Raw genomic sequence first — 25,589 nt, forward strand, 5'->3', positions numbered from 1 at the left:
TGAATATTTAGGAAATATTTGGAAACTCTTCAATTCATTATTCTAATAGAATAAGACAGTCAGAATGTGAGACGGTCTCCATGCATTAGGGTATGTGTGTGTTAATATACTCTTATATACTAAGGCTACAACATTCCGAAAACCACCCTTCGAGCAACTTCCCTCGTCAAAGTTAAAAAAGAAAAATAATATTTGTGAGTATGTTACGTTTCATTTTTCTTGCTGGCCTGAAGCAACAGTGAGGTATCGCTAAAAACAAATTCTAAGATAATCGGACTTCTAGGTTTGCATAGGGTCGGACTGTATTAAATCATTCAAAGTTGATTATGAATCGAATTCTTTATTTTCAAATACATGAAATAGCCAAGTTATTTTTTTTCATTTAACATATCATAATGATTTTCTTAAAATTGAAAATTCTGGGTTTATCTCACTGTTGCTTTGGGCTAGCGATACGTACAATTAAAATAAAATGAGCTAAATATGATACGAAATTTATTTTAAAGTGGCCACTTAAGGGGGTTCTCTGGTTTGACGGTCGGATTTTTCAGCATATTTTTGGGATTTTTTTGTGACAATTAATGAAGAGCAAGAACTTTGGAATGTTTACCATTTATTTTTAAGGGTTTCAAAAGTAAACATATAAGTTTAAGGCTAAAAATATTTATAAAAACCATAATTATAACGCTCTAAGAACACCTCCCTCGAAAAAATGGACGCTCATTCCCTCTACAAAATCAACTGATTGGCTTATTTGAAACTTCAAAAATTGGCGGTGCTTTAATTTGTAAGCTTATATCCACGGAATGGACTATTATGAAAAGAAAAATTGAAAATTGGATTTTCGACAGACTTCGGAACAAAAAAATTCGAATTTCATGTATTTTTTATCAACTTTTTGTCAAAAAAAAAACATTTAAAATTTTGGAGTGATAATTAATCGTTCTGTGCGTCTATATATGTTGAATCGACCCTATAAATTTGAAGTGAATCAGCGGAGCTGTTCTCAAGATATGATGGAAGAAAGTTTGAAAAACATAGTATTGAGAAAAACACGTTTGAAGTTTCAAGTACAGTTACAACTCATACCAGCGCTCCAAATACCTGCCTCTTCTAACTGCTGTATCTTAATAATGTCTTCAAATTTTCAAAGTTCACTTTACTAACATATTAAAGATATATTAAGGAAACATGCTAAAAAAAAACGATTTTTTAACCCATCAAACCAGAGAACCAACCCCCTTAAACCAGCCAACATAAGGTCATAAGCCCTGTAAATACGTAGACTCCTAATTCCCTTCTCAATTTTTTTTCCCTCTGTTGCAACAGATTTTGATCTGAATAAATCCCATGGGCGGAAATCCAGCCAGTCTGAAAAAATTTGGACATACTGAAAACATTATTGAAATAAGCAATTTCGTAGTAAAACACAGTGTTTAAAACCATGTCGAACTTGTCAAAAATAGAATCCCGGAATATTTCACGCTACAACCCTTAAACTCCGAAGCGGATCTACTAGATTCTTAGGTTAGGGTATATTTACATTAAATCAGTAGAGTACTTAAAGCGGAAATGGCCTTTGTATGGAAGCATTTTTACAGGTCACTGGTGCAGTACGCCGCATACTACCGTTAGAGCAAGGGAACATTTTAAATCAGTGTGCACTGAGCACGTGCACTTCTGCACATAGTGCATGTAATATATAAATATCAAAATAAACCCGCTAACATTTTATCTTGGTCTTTTATTTATTATTAGTATTTACTTATTATTTTTTGTAAATTACTGACTTATTCCGTCCATTTATTTCAATACTTTCTCTTTTTTTTCATTTTTTTATTGGGACATTGCATTGGTGCATGCATTCCAATGTAATCCAATTGTTTTGGCTCAAATATAAGATGGTGCGGAAGAGAAATAGTTAACATAGACTTTTAGAACATTTGAATTCATATGACTTTAATACACGTGGTTTTTGTGAATCACCGTGAAGCATTCGATTCTGTGGAAACCTGGGCAATTATTAGTGCACTTGAAAATGTCAGAATTTATTCTAGATGAACGAGGTTGATAAAATATGTATATGCAAATGCTACTATGAATCTGAACGTATACGACGACCTAACGACGAGAAAATCAAGATTAAAAAGGGTGTAAGACAGGGTGACACGATTTCTCCAAAACTTTTTACATTAGTCTCAAGAGATGTTTTTAAGACGTTGATTAGATGGCGGCCTCTGTGGTGTAGCAGTCAAGACGCTTGACTCACGCTTGGAAGGTTCCAGGTTCGACTCCCGGAGAGAACACAAAAATTTAAAATGTGATTTTTCTCAAGCCTGGGTGTTTTCTTAAGTAATTCACCACGGTAATTGGGCCTCCTGGCCTGTTGTGATGCAAAAAAAAGAATTATCAGATTATGAAAAAATAATAAAGGCATAAAAATAAATGGTTATTATTTAAATCACCTTCGTTTTGCAGACAATGCAGTGATAATAAGTGAAGAGGTAAATGAACTGGGAACTATAGTAAAAGAACTATGCAAAGCTTCTAGAAAGAATGGTCTTGAAATGGATTTATACAAAATCAAGAAGTCCAACACCTTGCAACTTATGTACTGAAAATTATACTATTGGTGCTGTTGACAACTCCATTTTCCATGGGCTTTCAATAAATTAATATAGATGAAAGATTTAATTTTTTTTTCTGCAAAATATAATTATCGTCGTTGCGCCGGCAATACCTGTACAGTAAACATTATTTTTCAAAAGTTTTATTAATTCAACAATGTTTTGAGTATGTCCAAATGCTTGTAGACTGGCTGGATTTCTTGCTTAGGGAGTTATTTTGATCTACATTTGTTGGAACAGGTAGGGAAAACATTTTTGAATAGGGAAGTCCAAGCGTTAACAGGGCTTTTGACCTGTCATTTGCTGGTTTAAGTGGCACTTCACACACTACCTGGTAAAAGAAGAAGTATAAAAAAAATAATTAAGTTGCTTAGTAGGTGAATTGGTTCTGCCGGATGAATCTCACCTAAATAATAAAGGTTTCAGCTCTTTTACTTCACAAAAGTCAACAGATGGAAGAGTTAAGGAAATGTGGATGTTTAAACGTATGCAGAATAGTGAATGTTACAGAGTGTGTGATGAGGCCACTTAAACCAGCCAATGACAGGTCATAAGCCCTGTCAATGCCTAGTCTTTCATATTTCCTTCTCAAAAATGTTTTCCCTCTCTGTTGCAACTAATTTAAAGTACATTTAATTTCATATACAGATTATACAATTTTGTTACAGTAAAGTATATAAATCTATTTTTTTCAAAATAAAATTACATAATTTTTATTTTTTTAAAAATATATTAACTCATCATCAATAGGTATAAACCATACTTTTATTATTGAAATGTTACTTAACAGATATTGGCAGGTCGACGACGCTATACATAATATTTTTACAACACAATTATTGGACAAAAATATTTGGAAAAATGTTGGACAAAAATATTTTTTAGAATTCGGAATAATTTCAATACAATAAAATTAACAAAAATATACGAAATCATACACGTAAAGAATAATGAAATGAATTATTATACCAATATAAATAAAATTGTTAATATGTAAGTACATAATAATAACCTAACAAATGAAAATTACCGTTCACTACCTTTGAAACAATGAAACGGAGTTGATTTTTGTAATAATTTGTTAAAAATAGTACTCGTATTTAACCTATTATAGCTGGGTTATTTCAATAAACTTATATGCACAATCAGGTGTGTTAACGTGTTCAAAGGTGAGCGGATTGAAAATAGCCTTCACACTCAATATCGTATTTCCAGCCTTTTGAGCAACTTATATAATAATTTCGTAACGCATCATTGCCCTCCATACTTTCATATCAAAGGACTTATCAGTCGAGCGGGTTTGAGCTTTTGGAAATTAAACTTTGCTTTCGCGTGATTGAGTTTGGAAGGTGCTTCATTAGATAAACTGTATCCATTAGATGAAGATTAAACCTAGTTTGAAACGTTGAATTAGATGCATATTTGATTACATTACATCTGAAAAAAAAGGTATTGTGGTGTTCTCATTTTTGTGCTTTTATTACTTATTTGATTGAAAACTTAATTATTCGTAATGTTCATGCAAATGGTGCTTTTTTATTTTGTATTATGTATTAAAAGTTTTCAAAACTACTAGTCATTGTAATTTATATTCTTGTCCATTTTTACATTGCTGTTTTCATTAGTCATCAGTTCAAGGAAGTTTTTTTATTTATTTATTTAAACACTCTATATACGCATACAGCATTTTATATTGCATTAATGATTAAAATAAAAAAATAACTGTTTAATATGTACAAAAATGCCCTACAACTTCGTTTTAAATGGCGTTTTTACACGGTTTCGAAATAACACGGTACAATATATATTATGAACATTAATTAAACAATGCGTAAAAGTAATATAAATTATACAATTTGTTTTTTTCATTTCATTTTTTTTTTTTTTTTGCACCACAACAGGCCAGGAGGCCCAATTACAGTGGTGAAATACATCACAGAACAACCAGGCTTGAGAAAAATCACATTTTAGTTTTTGTGTTCTCACCGGGAATCGAACCCGGAACCTTCCGTGCGTGAGTCAAGCGTCTTGACCACTACACCACGGAGGCCGCCTTTTGGAATGCAATACATTGCTCTTTTACCTAATGAGCATATAATATACCAGCGATGGTAAATAATCTTTCTAACGATTTTTGAAAAATGTATTAATGTCATGTTATATTTTCTTTAAATCTTAGGTACAATAAATATTTAGCACACAGTTTAATTTACTTAAATAAAATAAGTAATCGATTTTCATACAAAAAAATCCATCCAGCATTAATTTTTTAATTTGGAATTTTTTTTACACTGTGTTTTTTACCTCATGGAACGAATCCCCCGTTTTGATTTTTTAAAATTGCAAATCTCGTATAGATGAACATAAAATAAAATTTACATTTTAGGAAGCGAAATAACGGTAGCTTACGTAATAACCTAAAAAATATCCAGCAATTCTTACGACTGAATTTATAAAACTCAATATAAAAACATCAGTAAAAGTATTTTTACATTGATAAAAAGATGATTTTTAAATTTATTTTTTAAATATTTACATAAGATGTTTAAAATTAAATTCCCCCTGAATTGTAAGCATACAACTCGTCAGCAGATTTTAAAATATATCTCTCAACTCAAACTTCATTGAAAATAATTTTATTTTAAAAACATTACTAACATTACAGGTGCCACCGTTTTGTAGCAACAATTCACGGACAGTGTATACTTGTAATGCCGTGTTAAATAGACTTCATGAACTCGGCAATAGTTATTCCCACATATCTGATATATTTAACGTAGGGTATTGTTCCTATAGAACAAACCTTTTGAACTTTTTCAAAGATGGTGAATGGTAATTATATTTATTTATTCATGCATTTCATAATATATACAGATTTTTGTTTACTTTGCCCAGCTTTATGAAACAGAACTTATGATTTTCTTGTTGTATTACTGTAGAATGTTTTATTATTTAAACCTTCTACTGAATATGCTGTATAATTTTTAGGTTTAATTTTTTTTTTTATAAATCTTGGGTATAAGGAAATTTATGTTTAAAAAAAATAAAAATACTAAGCCAAATATGTTTATATAATAAATGTTTGCAAAAGGCAGATTTGCCGTTTTTGTTAATAAAATAAAAAAATAAATTTAAAAAATACCATATTTTATTACATTATTAAGAATGAAAAATATCATTAATTTATTAAAAAAATCCATTAGGCATAATTTGAGCTTACGTCTTACTCCTGTATTTAACTTACTATTCTTTATATTGGTTGGTAACAATGATATTTTGCTTTCTATTTAAAAAGCATATTATTTTGGAGGAAACTTAACTTTCACTATTGTTCATTATAAAATTAAATAAGGAATTACGTTATTATTATATATGTATATAAATTAAGGACGACACTATGAAAAAAATAATAATGTTATATAAACTAGCATTAACGTCTAAGAACGGACGCTGCGGAAGCCACGGGAGAGCCTAAACCCAAGTTGTCTATTCTTCACGTCTACGGGCTCCTGCCGCACCGTCCTAAAAAAAACATCGAAGACGATCTTTCGGATTTATTCGCCATACTAAGAAACGCGGGATTGACGTGGGAGGAGGCGGGAGTGCTGGCTGGCGATAGGCTCTCCTGGAGGCGTGCGGTGTCCACGTGCTCCACATTGGAGCGGATAAAAAAGAACAAAAAAATAAAAACTTACCAGTTTAGCAGTATCCGTGGTAAAAGAATGGCAGAACTGTGAGTGAGCAGGACCTCGGGGTTCCCGAGCCACGAACCCGAAAAGGGCGCGCGCGGGCTCACAAGTCGCGTACGATATGCGACGGAGCGCATGTGCCATCTGTACGCTCTGTGGAAAGTAAAATCATGGATGGAATCATGGCTAAGTCTCATGGATATCACCACATATGAAACATGAAAAAAATGTGGTATTTCAGCCCTTTATTACTCAACTTCATTGCAAAAATATTGAATGTTTTTATAGGTTTTTGCAAATAATGAAACACGTGGATTTTAGTTTTACAAAATTTTCACAATATTTTTTTTAAAGTGAGAAAATTGGAGCGTGACATTTTATGTCACATAGTGTTGGCCTCGTGGTGTACTGGTCAGCGTCTTTGCCTACCGTGCAAGAGGTCTCGGGATCGATTCCCGACATGGTTAATATGAAATACCTATTGAAAAGGGTGTTTATGCTCTGGTATATATTATAGTCGCTTGACTGGCACCTGGAGCGTAAGACTGATCATCTTTCCTTCATGAAACAAATATAATCAATATATACTGCTATTGGTGTACCAATTCAGTGCCTTATGCACCATTAGGTACGGAAAGGGAATGATGATGATGATGAGTGTTAAAATGCCACTTAGTATTTTAAAGGGTCAAAGAAGTATGAAATATGTTAAAACAATTATTTTGCTCATAAACACAACGCTAAATACTAAATACGAACTACCTAAATAGCACTAATAAATAATTATCTTTTTTCGAATCTTTCAAATACACGTCCCAGTTAGTCTTGAGGCGAGTGAATCTCAAATGAACTTTCTATCAACCAACATTATCGTCTGTTAATGAGAAAATGTACTTTATTTGCAAAGTGTACATGTGTGCATGTGTACATGTGTACAATGTGTACAATGTGTACATTAGAGTGGGCCGGTGATGTATGACGTTTATTATTTTTTTAAACATCAAAGTGAAAGGGGTCTAAAAAGTTGCATTATGGATTACATTGAATGTAAAAATTATTAAAAAAAATATTCCATACTACTTTTGGCCCTCAACCGAGGTTTGAAGTTTATCGCTGTCAGAACATTTTGTTAATTATCCATACTGCTAAAATCATTTTTTTCTTAGTAAAGATATAACATCATCACATTACAAATCCAAACACGTTTTTAAACTACCGAAATGCAAAAAATTTACACTCCGCGGAACTGATTCCGTTGAGCGCCTGGTTAATATAAACGAAAACAATGGCTCATTTAAACGATGTTTCCCATTTATTACAAAATAAAGAGCAACTCACGCCCTTTGATGCTTATTTAATATAATTTAATGTACATTAGAAAATTGAATTAGGCCGATTTTCTTACTTAAATACGAAATGACAGCCGATTTAGCGCAAAAAATCTACTTTTTCAAAAACTTCAAGCTCTGGTTGAGGGCCAAAAGTATTTTTTTAAATATTTTTTGCATTCCGAATAATCCAAAAGGCAACTTTTTAGACCCCTTTCATTTCGAAAATCAGAAAAAAAAATTACCGGCCCACCCTAGTGTACATGTGTACATTGATTTAAAATGAACTTTGGTGTTCATTTTGGATTTCGTGAGCCTTGAAATGGTTTGGAACAGAACTGTCACATGATACTATAAAGGATAAATTGATTTAAGAAATTGAAATAACTAATTACTGTTTATAAACAAAGTTTTTGTTTTTACCTGATCGTTCGGGCGGCATACTTTTACGCCCGCTAAAGACACCACAATCAGCACGGGAATAGCGCGCCCCGCTTCCTGAAAAATAAAAAATAATAATAAGCAATTACATTTTATTTTCAGACATTCAAATAGGCAGTGAAAGTATTGGTTTTAGAACCTAAAAATAAGCTTTTTCTACAAAAAAAATTATTAAACTCTACTTCTTAAGGTACTTTCTTACTTCTTAAGGTTTTTTATAATTAAAACAATCTTAATTAATGCCGATGCATTTTTAAAATATAATTTTAATGTATCATTGTCAAAGAATTTGCAAAACCTATATAGTGAACTTTATTCACAGCATATTTATCAAATTAAAAAAAAGAATTGTGTTTGTCGTAGATCTTTTGAATCGTATAAAATAAATCCTATGCACAGAATTTTATAATTAATATATTAATGAGATTTAAAAATACTGTTACTTTTCAAAGAGGGTGTAAAATGTATGTAGTATATGTAGTATGTTAACTGAACTTTATTGTATAAAATAATTCTTTGTCTAAAAGTGCGTAAATTGAAAAAAAATATTTTAAACTGAATTGTTTTATACTTACATTTAGTATATAAAAATAAAATTAGTAAATTACTTGGTCAAAAAACTTGGGAAAAGTATTCTTTGGCTCGGAATTTCCCAACGAAATACATAATAAATAAATAACTAAATTGCGTACTGCGCCGCGTAATCATTAGTTCATACAATATACGAGTTAAAAATGTTCCCATACATCCTTCGGCTTACATTATTTCAGTCTAAAAATGGATGTTCTTGGTTTGTCATTCCTCAGCAAACATTCGTTACCCATTCATATCCTGAGAACACCCACCGATATGAGAAACAATAATGTTATTTCCTCTACTCACTTGTGTACCGGACGTGACGCACTCGAAACAATTACACACGTAGAAACAATGTCTACTTACACAATTAATTCTAGTCAAAACGGAAGTTGGAAGGAAGTTCCCTAATACGCGTTCAACAAATAAGTAACATATCCGGCGAAGGAAACGCTAAACAGGGCTCGGAACACATAAATCAAAGGAGTATTACTAGTTTCAAGATACTTATCTTCTTTATGCGACGTAAAAGTATGTATTTTAAACATTGCCTGATCTCACAAACAGATTTAGGAATATAGTAACAGTTCTTTGTTGTTATTCTTATTTATATTTTTGTGAAAAACACCTCAAGGGCGCACAAGTGCGTACAATCAACATCGCAACACGTCTTGTAGCTTTATAGCGCATAGACTGTTGGGATTCTAGTACTATGTTTCCTAGTATATAATAAATTTTATTCCTAATATGATAAATCCATAAAAACAAATAATAGTTTGTCGGCGAGTTTCTAATACAAAGAAAGAAAAAGAAATCAATTATACAAAATCAAAAAAAAAAATTATAAAAACAGTATTATGAATTGAAAAAAAAATAGCATGAGGTTATAAAAGAGGAAAAATAATAACTTTCTTAATTTTTTCAAATTATTAATGTTTAAAGCATTAACTTTTTCGTCAAACATTTTATTAAATGTTATTAAATATTTGTATAATATTTATATATTTGTATAACCACTTACCAACTTTTCTATGTCTACCGGTTTCTAGACGTACCCGTCTCTTCGTCAGGACACCAATTAAACCAACAGGCAAAACCCCCTGTACACCTTCACTATAGTTGTTGCACAAGTATTTATCGTGTAGGTTTTATATTTTTTGGCAACAACTATGGTGAAGATGTATAGTAGGTTTTGCATGTTGGTTTAATTGGTATTCTGACGAAGAGACGAGTACGTCTCGAAACCAGTAGTCACAACAACACATTTAGTATTTTTTTTAAATTCAAAGTCTTAATTTTAAATTATGAAATGCTTTAACCGTCTGCTTTTTAGCTCTAAACTGGTAGAGTCTTTATTTACTTCGGCGGGAAGTTTGTGAAAGTGAAAATCTTGTAACTTAAAAATGGTTCATCGCCAGCCTAATCGAATTACTATCCGCTTGCAATGGTGCTAGGACACTACATTACAAACTGAATGCATTTAATCTATTACAGGAAGATAGGGTGTGATTCGTATTTATGACAAATTTGTTTTAGTTTAAAACGTTTTTTTTAAATAACGTCACTTCAACCCTCCCAGAAATCGATCGAACCTATTCAGGGTTAGCACGGTAGGCCCAAACTTTTCTCCACTAGATTTTTTTCGAAATTGGCCTGGGTGTTGTGGTGTATTTTTCATATCTTTCTCCTGTGTCCTTTCTTTTCCACCTGCAGACAAGCCTCTAAATATAATCTTAGTTGACAATTTTTTTTAAATACAACAAAATAGAAAATATTAAATAGAAATATTACAACTGAGATAGAGGTCATTTTTTTGCAAGGATTAATGTCATTGGCTTGTTTAAATTATCACTTTATTATTTGTTTAACATTTACGATTTTACCCATATTCGCAATTATTTTTAATTTTTCCGTGTGTATCTCCTAGAGACAATCTAACGGATTGTGGTCGTTATTAGTGTTACACACATTTTATTCTTTTGCTAGAACACTACTATAGTTTTGGGTGAAAACTCCTCTCATCGACGGGTGATATAAGTTATAAGTTTTTTATCACCCGTCGATGGGAGTGCTCTCCCGAATCTGTAGTAGTGTTCTTGTAAAATAACAAAAATCGTGTAACACTAATAACAAAGTTATATTTTTATAATAATTTAAAATAAAGTTTGACAAAGTGAATGCCGATTCAATTAGTAAAATTATTTAAAAACTAATAAAATGGCCCAAAGTTGAAATATTTGGATGAATCATATTCATTCATTTATTCCCTTACCGCATCTAATGGTGCAAAGGGTTCTGTATTGGTACACCAATCGTAGCGTATCTTGATCATTTTTGTAACATGAAGGTAAGATGATCAGTTTTACGCTTCAGGTACCAGTCCAGGGACTATGAAATATTCTAGTGTTAAATCACCGTTTAAAATCAATATTTCAGATCAGCAATGTCGGGAATCGAACCCGAAACCTTTTGCATGGCAGGGAAATGCGCTGACCACTACACCACGCGACCACGGGTAAATCATAAAAACGCTCATATTTATTTTTATTAAAAAATAAATACCGACATCAATAAAAGCACTTTTTAACTTCACATAATTAAGAAGTTTTGAAGAGAAGGGTTTTGGAATAGTTGTTGCCCTAGATTATCTTTTTATGAACATTTATACCTTCTATTTCTATTATTTTTTTATAGTTTTTAGTTTCTTCCATTTCAAACTATGTGTTAATTTATTTTTAACTTTTTTTTTCTTCTTATGATTTTTTTAACTCGCACGCTGTGGACATTTATAAAGGATTATTTGCAGATTTTTTTTTCTTTGAACTAGCGATATTAGTAGTAATCGGTTGTTATTCCAAAAACAAATAAATTGAGAATGAAATGTGTAAGACTAGGTACGAACAGGTAACAATTTCAGGTCGTCATACCTGTAAATGCCTTAACTGATTTTTTTTCATCTAAAAAGTGTTCTTAACCTTTTCGAAATATTTTATTACATTAAAATATCTTAAACATTGTAGTGTTTATTTTATTCACATTCTTTATAACATTGTCTTTGGCCAAGCAGATAAAAATGGACATTAACCTTGAAAGACTATGACTTGATGGCTGCTGTCTGGGAAATGTCCTGAATATTGAAATCGAGTGGTGACAACTCCGCCTTGTTTTGTAGTGGTTGGCATGCCTATCGTTCTTAAGGTCCTGAGTTCAATTCCTGGCACAGTAGACATGACATATTGATTTTAAAGATTGTCAAAACTGCAACATTTCATTATTTCTGAACTGGCACCTGAGCGCGGAACTGATCAATTACTAATTACTTTCAAAGTTACAAAAATGATATCTTCTTCCAAGTCGGTCCCTCATCACTTAGGGTCGTGACCACCATGTCGTGCTCTCGAGACTGCAGTCCTCCACTTGTATTGGCACTCCGCATTTCTGAGAACTATCACAAAGAAAGTGCCTCTTTTCCGTATAGTCCGACGAGAGCATGAGAAACCTCTCTTGTCCTATTTTGCCCTCTACGCTGCCGACCACAACAATCTTATCCGGACAATCTTCCTTTTTCCTTGCGAGGTGACCAAAATATTGGAGAACTCTTTTGAGGCATATGGTCGAGAGTCTGTCAGTCAGCTTCAGTCCCTGAACAATTTAGACGTTGGTGCGTCTGGCTGTCCAGAGTATTCTTATCATACGCCTCCAGCACTGATGTAGTGCCCTTGAGATGTTCAAGGGCACATATCATATAGTGTCATTTTGCGTCCATGTTTCCGCCACATATAAAAAAAAAATTGAAAGACTTAAGTTCTGAACAATCTCATTTTTGTCGCTTTCAATATACCTCTGTTCTTCCATATATTTTCCACGTTCGTCATTGTCAAAAAAATAAGTTGCAATTGGTGGGCCACTTCAGTGTCCTATACACCACAACCTTTAAAGTGGTTCAAACTGCCATATTTTAATGTTTTTCGGCTGGCACCTGAAGCGTGGGTCTGATCACTTAACCTTTATGTTCTGGATGAGGAAGAGGAATAATGACAACATTATAAGGATGAAAAGATTTCATGAATTCCATCGTAGAATAAACACCGTAAATATTTTACGAGTGTGACAGTATTAGATTACTCCTTTTATTTACGGTCTTAACGAATGTCTGATTATACACTTCCGTGTTTCGTATGGAATAGTTCGAGTTATATTCTTACGCTAAACACTTACGTTACTAAGGACGGAAGCAATACTTTAAATTCGAAGCTTTCAAGTACTACTACTCAAAGTAAAACGCCTACAGAAACGGGACTTCCGGTCTAGGGTCAGAACTAATAACAATCATTTATAACACGTGTATCCGGGCGGATGAAGAATAATATTCTGTTTGTGAAATAGAACCAGAATCCGGAACGAGTGATTTCGACTCGATGGCTACTCTCAGATAAAAATTCCGAAGAAGGAAATCAAGAGAAGAAATGTCCGCCTTGTAGCGTAGTAGTTGGCACATTCGCCTACCATGCCATAGGTCATTGTTTAGATTTGGTTTGATGGATTTAGTTTGATAAGGGTCAACATAAAATGTGTGTATTGCGTCAAAAAAGGCTAATGTCGGATTTCGTTTTTTTCTTGCCGAGTTGATGAAAATAAAAAAAATTACATATATAACAATCTTATTTACACAAAACACATATGATAGTAATAAATTACAACAGGGATCGAGAATACCTTAAAGATGGTAAAATGGAAGTCTAGACATTTACTGGGCTTATGACCTGTCATTGGCTGGTTTAAGTGGCCACTTTACACACCGTGTAACATTCACCATTTTGCAAATGTTTGAGCATCCGTATTTCTTCAATTCTTCCATTTGTTGATTTTAGTGATGTTTGATGGCTGAAACTTTTATGGTTTTGAAGAGATTAATCTGAATGAATTATTTCACATACTAGGCAACGCCTGAAAATAATTTTCCAATTTTTAATCTTCTTCTTGGACCAGTTGGTTTTATTACAATATTTGAGTTTGTCAAAATGTTTTTAAACAAAATACTGGATTTCACCCCCTTGGGAGTCATTAAGATTAACAAATTACAACAGGTATGGAGAATACCTTAAAGAAAGGAATATGGAAGTTTAGGCATTTACATGACTTAAATCAGGGTAAAATCTAGTCTTTGTCTTCAAACATTTAGACAAATTCAAATATTGTAATAAAACCAACTGGTCCAAGAAAAAAAAATATTTTTGCAACCAAGATCTCTTGCATGGTACGCAAACGTGCCTCTTCACCACTACACCACGAGGCCGACATAGCTTTATAATATTTACTTATAAAAAGAGATATTTGAAACTTCTGATAATAATATTAAATTGAAAAACCTCCTGTAGTTTTTGTAATCAAATCATGATAGTGACGCTCTCGATTGTATCTTCGAAAGAATAAAATAAAAGGGAAAATACTTAATTCCTCTTTCTACAAGCATTAGAAAGATCGCAAAAAAATAAAGCCAGGCCTTCAAGTTTTTTGCCGTGAATCGTATTTAATCAGATATCCGGGAATAAGACAAAAAGATTCGGAGTTAAAATGTGGAATTCCCGGCACATTTCTCGTTTTCTTGGTAGAATATCTGATTCCAACCCCCCAACGCCAGCGTTCCAGGCAGTTTACGCGTCAAGAATTATCTCTCCTATCACTCAAACTTTTGAGTACACTTAAAGCCTTCACCGACCAAGTAGAAGCCTCCCTCGAGAGACGCAAATATGAGGGAAGCGGATGAGAAGCTCTAATAATTAATGTGATGTTTTGAAAATCAGTTAGCAAAAACAATTTGCAATCATCAATAACAATTTTGCAAATGCATTTTTTTCTTTTTTTCTTTATTAACACATTTTATCACATAACAAACATTTTTTCGTACACTTTGCCCAGCTAACAAAGGAAAATACCCCGTTCCAAGCTAGGCAATTACATTTTAATAATGATAATAGTTAAAAAAATAACCGACAAATAAAATATAAACTTACTAGTGTACTCATATTGATCAAGTAAGGGTTTTTTTATATTTTTTATGGGAGTTGCTTTATTATTTACCTTGCTTATAATATACAAGGTTTATAATTCAAAAAGTGGATTTTTCTGCAATTAAATATCTTAAAATTTATCTAAACTATTGGAATCAGGAGGGATATATTAATGTGGGCTAATCAGGAACTTCTCAGCATTTGCTCACGTGGAGAGGAAACCACTTAAAACTCTTCAGGAGAAGCCGGCCTGTTGGAAGTCAACAGGCCTTCCGTTTCACTAGAGGAGTGTTCGGCATTTTGTTCCCTACTTTGGTTTATTTTACCAATTTCCTGCGCTATATTTATCAAGTAAGGGTTATCACTAGAGCCCTTACAAGGCACTTCAGATTGAACAAACACCTTGCTAGAATGAACCTTTCCGAAACCTCTAGATGTAGGTTCTGCAGTGCAGATGAGGAAACACCAATACACATTCTATATAAATGGGATGCTTTACATCATAAAAGGAGCCTCATCCTCGGGGGACCACTGGTTAAACATGAGGATGTTAAAGAGCTCGCCCCTTACTTAATAGCCCAATACTTTACGGATCTGGGCTTGGAGGGCGAGAACTATTCTCGGGGACCCGTCACAATAGATCTTCACAGTTCGCAGTGACGTCAGGAGCTTGGATAGCACTAACCCCCACCAATAAGAAAAAAAATGCGTATATCAATACATACACATATATAAATATATATATATTTATATACATACATACACACATACATACACATAAGTTGGCGCGTTCAGAAAACTCACACTAACGCATTCAAAACCTACGGGATGTTGATTTAAAAAAAAGAATTAAATTTTAACCAAATGAGCAATCTTTTTTTTAAATTCGGTTTTGGATTAGAGGGTTGTGTATATGAAAATAAATACAATTTGTTAAAGAAAATTATATTTATGAACAAAAATACTTTGTTGCATTATTTTATATTTTTTAAATTATTTTTTAAAATCATTTTTTTAAATGTTGCATTTTGCTAATTATAATCTTTCTGAGAACAGGGGACAATTTAAATTTTTTAAAAAGGTTTTTTTTATAGTTAATTACTCTAGAACTAGAATGCGAAATTGTGTAGATTGTTTTAAGTATATAAATAACAATTGTTTGTCAATAAGTGTGTATGCATATTATCTCCGATATGACATTGATGTTTGCTTTCGTTATTCAAAATTTCTTCTTTATGCCGATGATATGAAAATATACGCTAAAGTTAAATCTCAAGAAGATTGCCTAATGATTCAAGACGATCTTAATCGTCTAACTGACTATTGTATTGAAAATAAACTGTTTTTGAATATAAATAAATGTGTCTGTATTACATTCACAAGGAAAAGAAAAATTCTTAATTTTGATTACAAACTAAACAATAATGTACTAATGAGAAAGCACGAAATTAAAGATCTTGGGATTGTTTTAGACTCAAAACTACTTTTTGAATCGCATATCAATAAAATTATCTCCAAAGCATTGAGCATGTTAGGTTTCATAATTCGAATGAGTAAACACTTTGATAATCCAAAGGCCCTTATTTCATTATATTATACATTTGTCAGAAGCCATTTGGAATACGCCTCTCAGATATGGAATCCCCAGTATGCCATATATATAAGTAGAATAGAAAATATTCAAAACAAATTTATAAAGTACCTTAAATACAAAACCGGTATTTCTTATGTATCTACTCTCACTGCCTCCACCTTCCATGGAATCATTTCTCTACAATACCGCAGAGTGTGTGCGGACCAACTACTGCTTTACAAAATTGTGACAGGAATGGTTGACTGTACAGAGCTGCTTGTTTTAATAACAATACATGTGCCAGCCAGGATTTGTAGACGGTACCACCTGTTTCATGTACCAACAAGTAAGACATCGTATGTTAAAAATGCTTTTTTTCGTAGGACTTTTTCAATGTACAATACAAAATTTAAAAATATAGATTATACAAACATCACTCTGTCAGATTTAAAATTTAAACTAAAAATGTATTATGTAACTTAGTAGACATTATAATAATAAATATGTACATCTCCCCCCCCCCCCCCTCCTTATCCTCTCTTCAAGCATTTTTGTCCTTTTTTGTCCTTATCCCGCCCAATTTACAGTAACTTAATGTTCTTAAAATTAATATTTAAAAAATCTTTGATTATTGAGTACTTGAAAATAACATTTTTATATGTATAAATTGTTTGTATTTATTTGATATGTAATATATATATTCTTTACTAACTTTGTATACTATGTGGAAATCTGTTATTGGTTCTGAGTTTATACACTATATCTGTTTGTTTACTAAAAATATGTATGTAGAACTGTTGATTTCCCTAATAAAATAAAAAAATAAAATAAAATAAAATAAAAAATAAAATAAAATATAATTTGTACTGTGCATTTTAATTACACCCGATTAATTATTATTATGATGAACACAAAATATTAAATAAACAATATGCTTGTTTAAAAGTAAATACTAGTAAATACATATATGACATTTTTTAAGTAATTGTTTTTTTTCGCTCTAATCCAAAAGAGATTTTTAAAAACATTTAATATAACAATATATAGCATCAAGATTTCTAAAATCAGTATTATGTACATTAAAAATGTTTTTGTTTAAGTTTTGCATAAGCGCCATCACTACATAATCGACCTATGCATGATTTAATTAAATGAAAATACCTACGTATTTATAAACCAGTGTTTTTAATCCGTAACTTAATACTTGTACATGTTATTATATTTTACTACTAAGAATCGCAGCGAAACTTAGACGAACGTAGAAGCATCCTGTGTATATTGTATTACCATATCATTAGCAACTAATAAAGCAATAGTTGTCTATGTCACGCTCATAAGCGCATCTGAGCGTGAGAGAGACACAGATTATTTTTATAATGCGTATGCCGTGCGATGTCATACCACGGGCTTATTCACTGATACTACACAATGCGTATATACTACACACGCGCCAGTTTATAAAAATTACACCAGTACCCAAGCGCATACACATACATACATAGATAAAAGACACAAAAATTTATTAATATATGCGAAACTTCATGATTGCCTTTTGTATTTTTTTCATTATTCTTTATTTTTATTTTTTATTTTCAACATCTAGTAAGAATCTTCAATCTGCGGCATGCATCAACCTCTTTGACTTTTTACGACCAATGTCATGAAAGAGCGAGGTCAACACTTTCTTCAACTTGAGTAGAAATCATTTTTTAATTTACCAATAATTATGCTCGCATACTGAATTAAATATTTGTAACAACAAAGTTACAACCATTTAAATGACAACAAAAACTTAACTTTTCTCTGGCTAGAATGCTTGCAATTGACTGTTTCTAAATGCTGTGTGCTAATTATTTATTCATAAATTTTTCTTCGCTTTTTTCAGCGGCAGGGAAAATCGATTGAACAAAAGAGGTCAAGAAATGAATTTTTATAACACCTTTATAAAAAGTTTAAATTGAATCTAAAAATAACAACAATTAGTACCTACAATACCTTTATTATTAGATTTTATATATTTAGTTCATTCATTTTCATTGAAATTAATAGTCGCACATTATAAACAAATACAAATATATTTGACAAACAATGTCAACTTTACAATTTTTGCTGATGTTACGAATCACAATATCACAATTTTTTCATGTTTTTTGTCAAAATATTAAAAGAATTTATAAATACCCCTCTCAAACATTTATTTATTTGTTTTTTTAAACAGAAAAATAAATATTTGACTTCTTATAATTCGCCTAAATTTTCCGATTTCCAGACCATTTCCTAAAAGTCATAAATAGTTCTGGACAAATGGGAATCGAGTTATAGAAGAGTGGAATTCGAATCTTGGACCTTCGACCCGCGAGTCTATAACGCTACCACGGGACCATAACCCAGTTTATTTCGATCATTTTGGTAATGTGCTATTTTATTAATAATGCTGAAATTCATCTAAAGATAAGTGGAAGAGTTTAATTTTTAAACAGCGGAATGCATTAACAACTGTTCAATACGTTTTTCTGGGTTATTATGCCGTATGTCTATTTACCAATGTTTAAGATCGCATAATAGTGTCCATCATCAGGATTGATGTTATTTGTAAAATAGATGTGTAACCTTAAGTTCTAAGGATTTGCACCGTGTCGTCGTCGTTGCTGTCTACAGCTTGTCAATTTGAAATCTGTGGCGCTTCTCGGTCTACGCTTTTATGCGATTTGTTTATAACGGGGTAAGAAGATGATTTTAAACACATCTCTGTTTATATTGTCAGGATATTGTAAATCTCAATCGCCTCTATACCAATCGAGTTGAGTGACTTTTGGGTATCCCTAAGATACTAGAAACTAGATAGCTAGGAGGAAAACTTATTCCCCGTTTCTGTGTGGTGTTGGACCAAAGCTGATTTATGGGGGTAACCTGCTGCTCCTTTACTTTGGTTGTAATTTTTCAATCAGTCTGCAGTCTTTACACCTTAAGACCGTTTTTATAATTCAGCTTATAAATACGATCAGTTTCGAGAGGGTTTGGTCCTTTGCTCATTTAAGACAATCTCTAATTATTGTTGACGTGCCGAAAACGGTTTAGATGCCGCGCTTAGTACCAAAGGTTATACATCTATTTCACAAAAAATATCAACCCTGATAATTGACACTGTAAGTTGATCCGAAATTTCATGAAATAGTACATACGATACATGGCATAATAACCCAGTAGTGTGCATCTGAACGGCCGTGAAAATCTAAGAAGTTTAAGCATCAACAACTCGTCGGTCGATCTTTATAACGATAAGCTCTTTATGTACTTATTAAAGTCGCTTCGGCATCTTTGCTATTCATTTCGTTCATAATGACCCCTTCTCGAGTCACCCCTCTGCGTTATTAAAATCTGTAAATCATAGACTATGAGCACGATCAAAACTTAAATGAGTTTATTAAAATATCTTGACTTATAAACTGAATATTTTGAGGGCGCACAAAACAAACAGACTTAGCAGTTTTAAATTGATGACACAAATGATATTAATTTAAATCATTTTGTTAATCCTTTATTGGCATCGATACACTCGTACAGGATGTGTCAATAAGAGCGCCACGTTAATTTTCCATTTAATAAATGGTATTTAATATTTATACATAACCACTTATCGACGTTTCCATATCTACGGGGTAAGATTTTTATTTTAAAAATGAAAAAAATATCAAAGTACCCCTTCAGTAAAATTAGAAAACCCCCTTGTAAAGCCTCGTAGATTATATTATGATTACTATTGTACCTCCTAGACTATACTATTCATATGACAGACATTAGAGTTTTAACCAATCACATATTTAAAAAACATGTAAAAAATAGACACGTAAAATGCGCATTATTACTTCAACTAAATTGCTTAAACAAATTGGTCTAGTTAGATAAACTTCTAAAAGCCTTAAATTCCAGTATTAGCTTAAAAATATTTTGGCAAACTCAAAACATTGTCAATAATACCTAGTATAAATGAGTAGTTAAATTTGATTGAAAAAATAAAAAATAAAATTATTTTAGGTTGACGATAATATTCGAATAAATGGTTGATCGCACAAACAAAAAAAAAATATTGCTATAAAAAAAAAACTTAAGCAAAAAGTCATCAGATATCGCCAATGAAGAAGTGTCAAATAGTGTGAAACGACACCCGCTTTTAACAAATATGTGTATACCGCTTAGGAAAATTTTATAGATGTATAAATCACAAAAAATAGGCAGAATGGTGAATGTTACATAATACACATTGTGTACCTAGTATTAATGTTAAATACTGGTGTCCATTTAGATTCAGATGTTTCTCTTCATTCTCAGGTTAATAAAACGGTAAGTGCTGGTTTCTTCCATCTCCGACTAATCAAATCCGTACAAAGAAATGGTGAGTGTGCGTGTATGTGTGTGTATAATTAATATACATGTGTACGCACGCATACGCTTTTGTATGCATTTGTTTATGAACTTAGTTATATATTTTTTTAAATATACCACCATTTATTTTTTGAAATATATGTGTATTTTTTACCTATATTATTAATATTATAATCCCACAGCAAGCACAAGAGATCGCCTCTTTTTTGGTGTGGTATTTCATTTCGTTTTTTTTTTTTGTAATTTTGCTTTATCATGTTCTTTTTTTGTTAAAATGTTGTGACGTTATATTATATTAAATAAAAATAACAAAAATAAATAATAAATATATTCCTATAGATTCAACTAAAGCTCTTGTAAATGCTAATGTCGTTTTGCGTCTGGATTATTGTAATGGAATATACGCAAATCTCCCAAAATACCAAACTCATAAGCTTCAATCCGTTTTCAATGCGGCAGCTAGGCTCATTACGGAGTAAAATAATATTCTCACATCTCACAACATCTTCGAGATTTGCACTGGTTAAAAGGCCCAGAGAGAATAAAATACAAGCTTTGCTGGACCCTTGACATTATTCAAATCCCTTCATGAAATGGCTCCAAGATACCTGTAGGACCTTTGTATTTGGTACACGTCAAAGAAAATCTAGGTTCTCTTAGGTCAACATTTGATACAGGCAGAAGAAAACTTGTAAAAACCCGGCATTCCCCGACCACTAGATTCAGAAATCATGCTTTTGCCGTTGCCGGACCCTCTGCCTGGAACCAATTGCCTTCAAACTTACGATTCGTTGACAGTCCCAGTCAATTCAGATCCCAACTAAAATCTCATTTATTTAGTTTATCGTACCCTTAAATTTACACCGGGGAATATAATATACAGTAAGTTTGAGTATATAATTATAAAGCGCCCCTGAGGTGATTTTTCACAAAAATGGGGCTATTATTATTTAAGATTTTTTTATATTTTATTATATTTTGTAAAAAAATCACTTAAACGAGCCATTAACAGGTCATTAAGGCATGTAAATGCTAACATCTCCACATTTCTGAATAATTATTCCGTTCGTCTCTGTTGAGATACTGGTTTCACTATTCAAGTATTTTTCCTGTCAAAATTTATTCGATATTTCATAGTTTAAAAAAACGAATTTCATGAAACATACATTTCTTATTCGTGCCTGTACCAATGGAGGGGCTATTTATAAAAATGAATATCTTTGATAGGCGGACATAATAGGAAACCGCATTTTTGTTCATTTTGTGATTTATATGCGAAAATGTTCCTTGTATATGCCTGCATCAATGGTATTAACAGTACACTTCTATTACTACTTGAAACATAAATAAACAACTTTGTGCTTATGAAACTTTGATTTTACTTAAATAAGTATTCACATTTGTGTCATATTTTTAGTGGCACGAATAGAACAAGATGGTCTCAGTAATATAAGTAGACTCATGTCTATCATTCATTGAGTGACAAATACATTTAAAAAAAAATAAATTTTTATTTAATTTATTTCTTAAGTTAGCTTATATTAAAACTAATATAAAATGTTATGTACATTTACATCATCTATATATATTTACATTTCCTTACAGTAACTTATACATTTATTTTTAAATTCTTTCAGACACTTTTCATTCTTCATACATTCAGGCATCTCATCATACATTTTTAAACCCTTATACATCAAACAATTTTGCGACTCAGCTCTTTTCAATAATGGTAGTCTTATTTTATCCTTTTGTCTAGTAGCATATTCATGACAATTTTTGTTTAAGACAACTTTATCCTTAAAATATTTTGGTAATTTATCGTGAAAAAAATTATGTATAAATATCAACATATTAAATTTAAGTCTCCTTCTTACAGATAACCAGTTAGTTCTAGTAGTATGAATAGACTCATTTCTGTCCCATCTTAGATGGTTCAAGTTGTAAATCTGGAATATTTCTGTTAATATTTATGTTCATAAATTAGTCTGTCGTCACGAATGACAGGAAACTTAGTTAATTAAAGCAATATGCGGAAATTTAAATCAGATTGAACAAAACATGAGAGTGAGTTAGGTTTTACACGTTAGAACAAAAGTTATCTGTGAGTGGAAAACTTACTGCTGTCATCTTTTGAAAATGGAAAGTTGCATGTTGTGAGCAGGGAAAAGCGGAGAAAATACTAACCTACTTTGCAAAATAAGAGTTCTGTGGCTAAATAATTGGGTTCATAATATGGTTTTTTTGCTCTCCTGAAAAGTTGCACTTTTGCAGTTATACTCTTATGTCCACCCATCAAAGATATATCAAATGTTTGTATAAGTACCTAAATATTAATTGAATCAGGTGATAACACTTTGTATCCCGGAACCGTGTAAACACGTGATTATATAACCATACGTTGTGTTCCGGTCCCGTGTTTTCACGTGGTTTACCAGCTGTCTAAAAAAGTGCAATTTATTGATATGTACTGACTTTTATTAGTACTTTTTTTCTGCTGGAAAACCATGTGAAAACACGGGACCGGGACACAACGCATGGTTGTAATAATCACGTGTTGACACGGCTCCAAGATACAAAGCTCAAAAAAAGGAGTGAGACCCTGTATTTGTGCAATGCGCAATGTGGCTCTCCCTAAAGGCCAATGTTGGCAAAACTACCATACATTTTTTTTTGTATTTATTTGATTCAAATAAGTATGAGAAGTTTGAATTGATTTAACTCAGTATTTTCATAATTATGACACTTTTAAGAAACCCTTCACAAAGCATGAAATTTCACAAAAATGGGCCGGGCACAAGGTAAATTCTATGTGTATTCGGCCGGTACTCAAAGTGTCAGCATGTTCTATATTTTCAAATTAAAAAAGGAATACCAAAAGAATAACGAAATGGTAAAGTTCAAAACTTTGAGTTTGTTCAAAAGTTTGATGACAAAATACTGGATTTCATCTCCTAGGGAGTTAAGATTAACAAATTACAACCGAGATGGAGAAAATTTTAGAGAAGGTTATATGAAAGTCAAGGCATTTAAAGGATTTATGACTTGACATTGGCTAGTTTGAGTGGCCACTTTACACACTGTGTAACATTCAACATTTCGCCCATGTTCAAACATCCATATTTTTTCAATTCATCCGTCGGTTAATTTTAGTGAAGTTATGCAGCTGAAACCTTTCTAGTTGGGAAGAAATGCATCTGATTGAATTATTTTACATACTTGGCAACGCCTGAAAAATTTCTGGAACCTAACTTATAGTCGGTAAATATGAAGCAGTGATAAAGGCGCGACATACAGTTTTGAATTTTCGGTAAACTGGCATAGAAATAAAATATTTTCTAATACGCGTTTTGCAAAACAATATTCATGCGACAACGCTAATTTTTTGGAACATAATTTCATTCTATCCTTCTATACAGCATCATTTCTATATAATTATACCACATAACACTTGAAAGAAAAATTTCTCCTCTACAAGACATTGTATTTGCTTTTACGTTGCATACTTACATTATTTTTTTGATTACAAGCTTTAAAACTGGAACGTCAAGTAGACGAAAGTGAGCATTTTCGACTCCTGCTTTTGTTCGCGTTCAATCGATGGAATAAAGCTTACAAAGGTGATCGTAATATTTGCGCTGTGTACGGTGCTATGAATTATTGACTAATTAACTGTAAAATACTGAAGGAGAAAACATTATTTACTGATTGGTGATCAAGTTAGGATTTTGTCTAAGGGAAGAAACCATAGCAGGAGACTGCTACGAGATGTTGCATAGTTTAATATACTATTAAGCGAGTTGCCCAGATGTTTATTAAAATACATGTTTATGTTTTGAATTTTCATTTTTGGTATTGTTTAATAATATTTATTTTGTTTTTTTCTTATTTTTTTGCATTTTATTTACGTATATATTTAGAAATCTGTAATAAGCCTATAATTTTGGTTTATTTGTAAATATTGATTTTTTTTGTTACAATGGCTGTTGTTTTCTTTTAATAAATGAATGAAGTATGCATGTTTACACTTTCCATTATGTTGTACTGTGTATTATCTATTCAGCGGTTGTACTCAACACAGGGGTCTTAACCTCATAGAGTAAGGGATACGTTATTATTTTTTCGTAATTTATACATTTAATAAATAGACATTTGTACGAATAAATAAATATCAAATAATTTATTTTTATGTTTCCTTTTCTTCTCTTCCTTGGGAAAAAACGAATACAACTAATGTCAATACCCAATAATTTAATATTTAACATATTTGGTGGTGTTCCTGAATTAGATTTGAAATTTTAAAATAATTTTGGTAATAAGTGTTGAAAAATATCTACTTTTACTCTTCTTTCAGATTTCCTTGCAAACTAATATGCATAAGCTTAAAAAATTTAATAGAAACAATTTTTCTGCGATAGTAAAAATTTTCTCCTCAAATTTCCCTCTAGATTACAATATTCCTAAGAAGCAAAATGTCTCTCCCCTTAAATTGTGACATGCTAATTATTTTTTGCCAACTTCGGCGATTTAAAAGACCGGCGATACTTAGTTATTCGATGATAATAATATTTGATCAGTTTCCGTATAAGGCTAAAATCCGGGACAAAGCAAACAGAAAAATGGAGAGAAATAACGAGAAAATGGAGATAATTACATGCTCTCGGAACAAACCCCTCGAGGGTAAGAAAGGAAAAAACTCTAATTGATTTAAAATATCCTTAGGGAAGAAAATCAAAAATGTTTTTTACGTTCATAATAATAAAACTAAACATAAAGAAATCAAGAAGCTAATTAAAGTAAATAAAATAAAATAAAACATTATTACTTTAAGTAAACAAAAAGAATAACCCAAAGGATGAAATTCAGCTCTCTGTTTATTTTAATAATTGTAGTGATGACTTTCGTTACAAAACACCCAGACTTTAAAAAAATCACATTTGATTATTTTGATCTCACCAGGA

At 31.8% G+C, this 25,589-nt stretch overlaps 1 protein-coding gene across 5 annotated transcripts in view; it reads right to left on the minus strand.

Moving 5' to 3' along the window:
* Positions 1-25,589, minus strand: part of LOC148283830 (EGFR adapter protein-like) — a 478,123-nt gene that overhangs the window by 100,950 nt on the left and 351,584 nt on the right. For all 5 annotated transcript variants that reach the window (XM_088243131.1, XM_088243132.1, XM_088243134.1 and 2 more), the window contains 2 exons: positions 8,068-8,142; positions 6,323-6,469 (listed from right to left, as the gene is read on the minus strand). In XM_088243131.1, coding sequence (XP_088099257.1) covers positions 6,323-6,469; positions 8,068-8,142 — 222 coding nt within the window. The remainder of the gene's footprint in view (positions 1-6,322; positions 6,470-8,067; positions 8,143-25,589) is intronic.

This window comes from Micrasema longulum, unplaced genomic scaffold (assembly GCF_059751315.1).
Source record: "Micrasema longulum isolate JH-2025_06_02 unplaced genomic scaffold, ASM5975131v1 h1tg000191l, whole genome shotgun sequence".
Lineage (NCBI taxonomy): Eukaryota > Metazoa > Arthropoda > Insecta > Trichoptera > Brachycentridae > Micrasema > Micrasema longulum.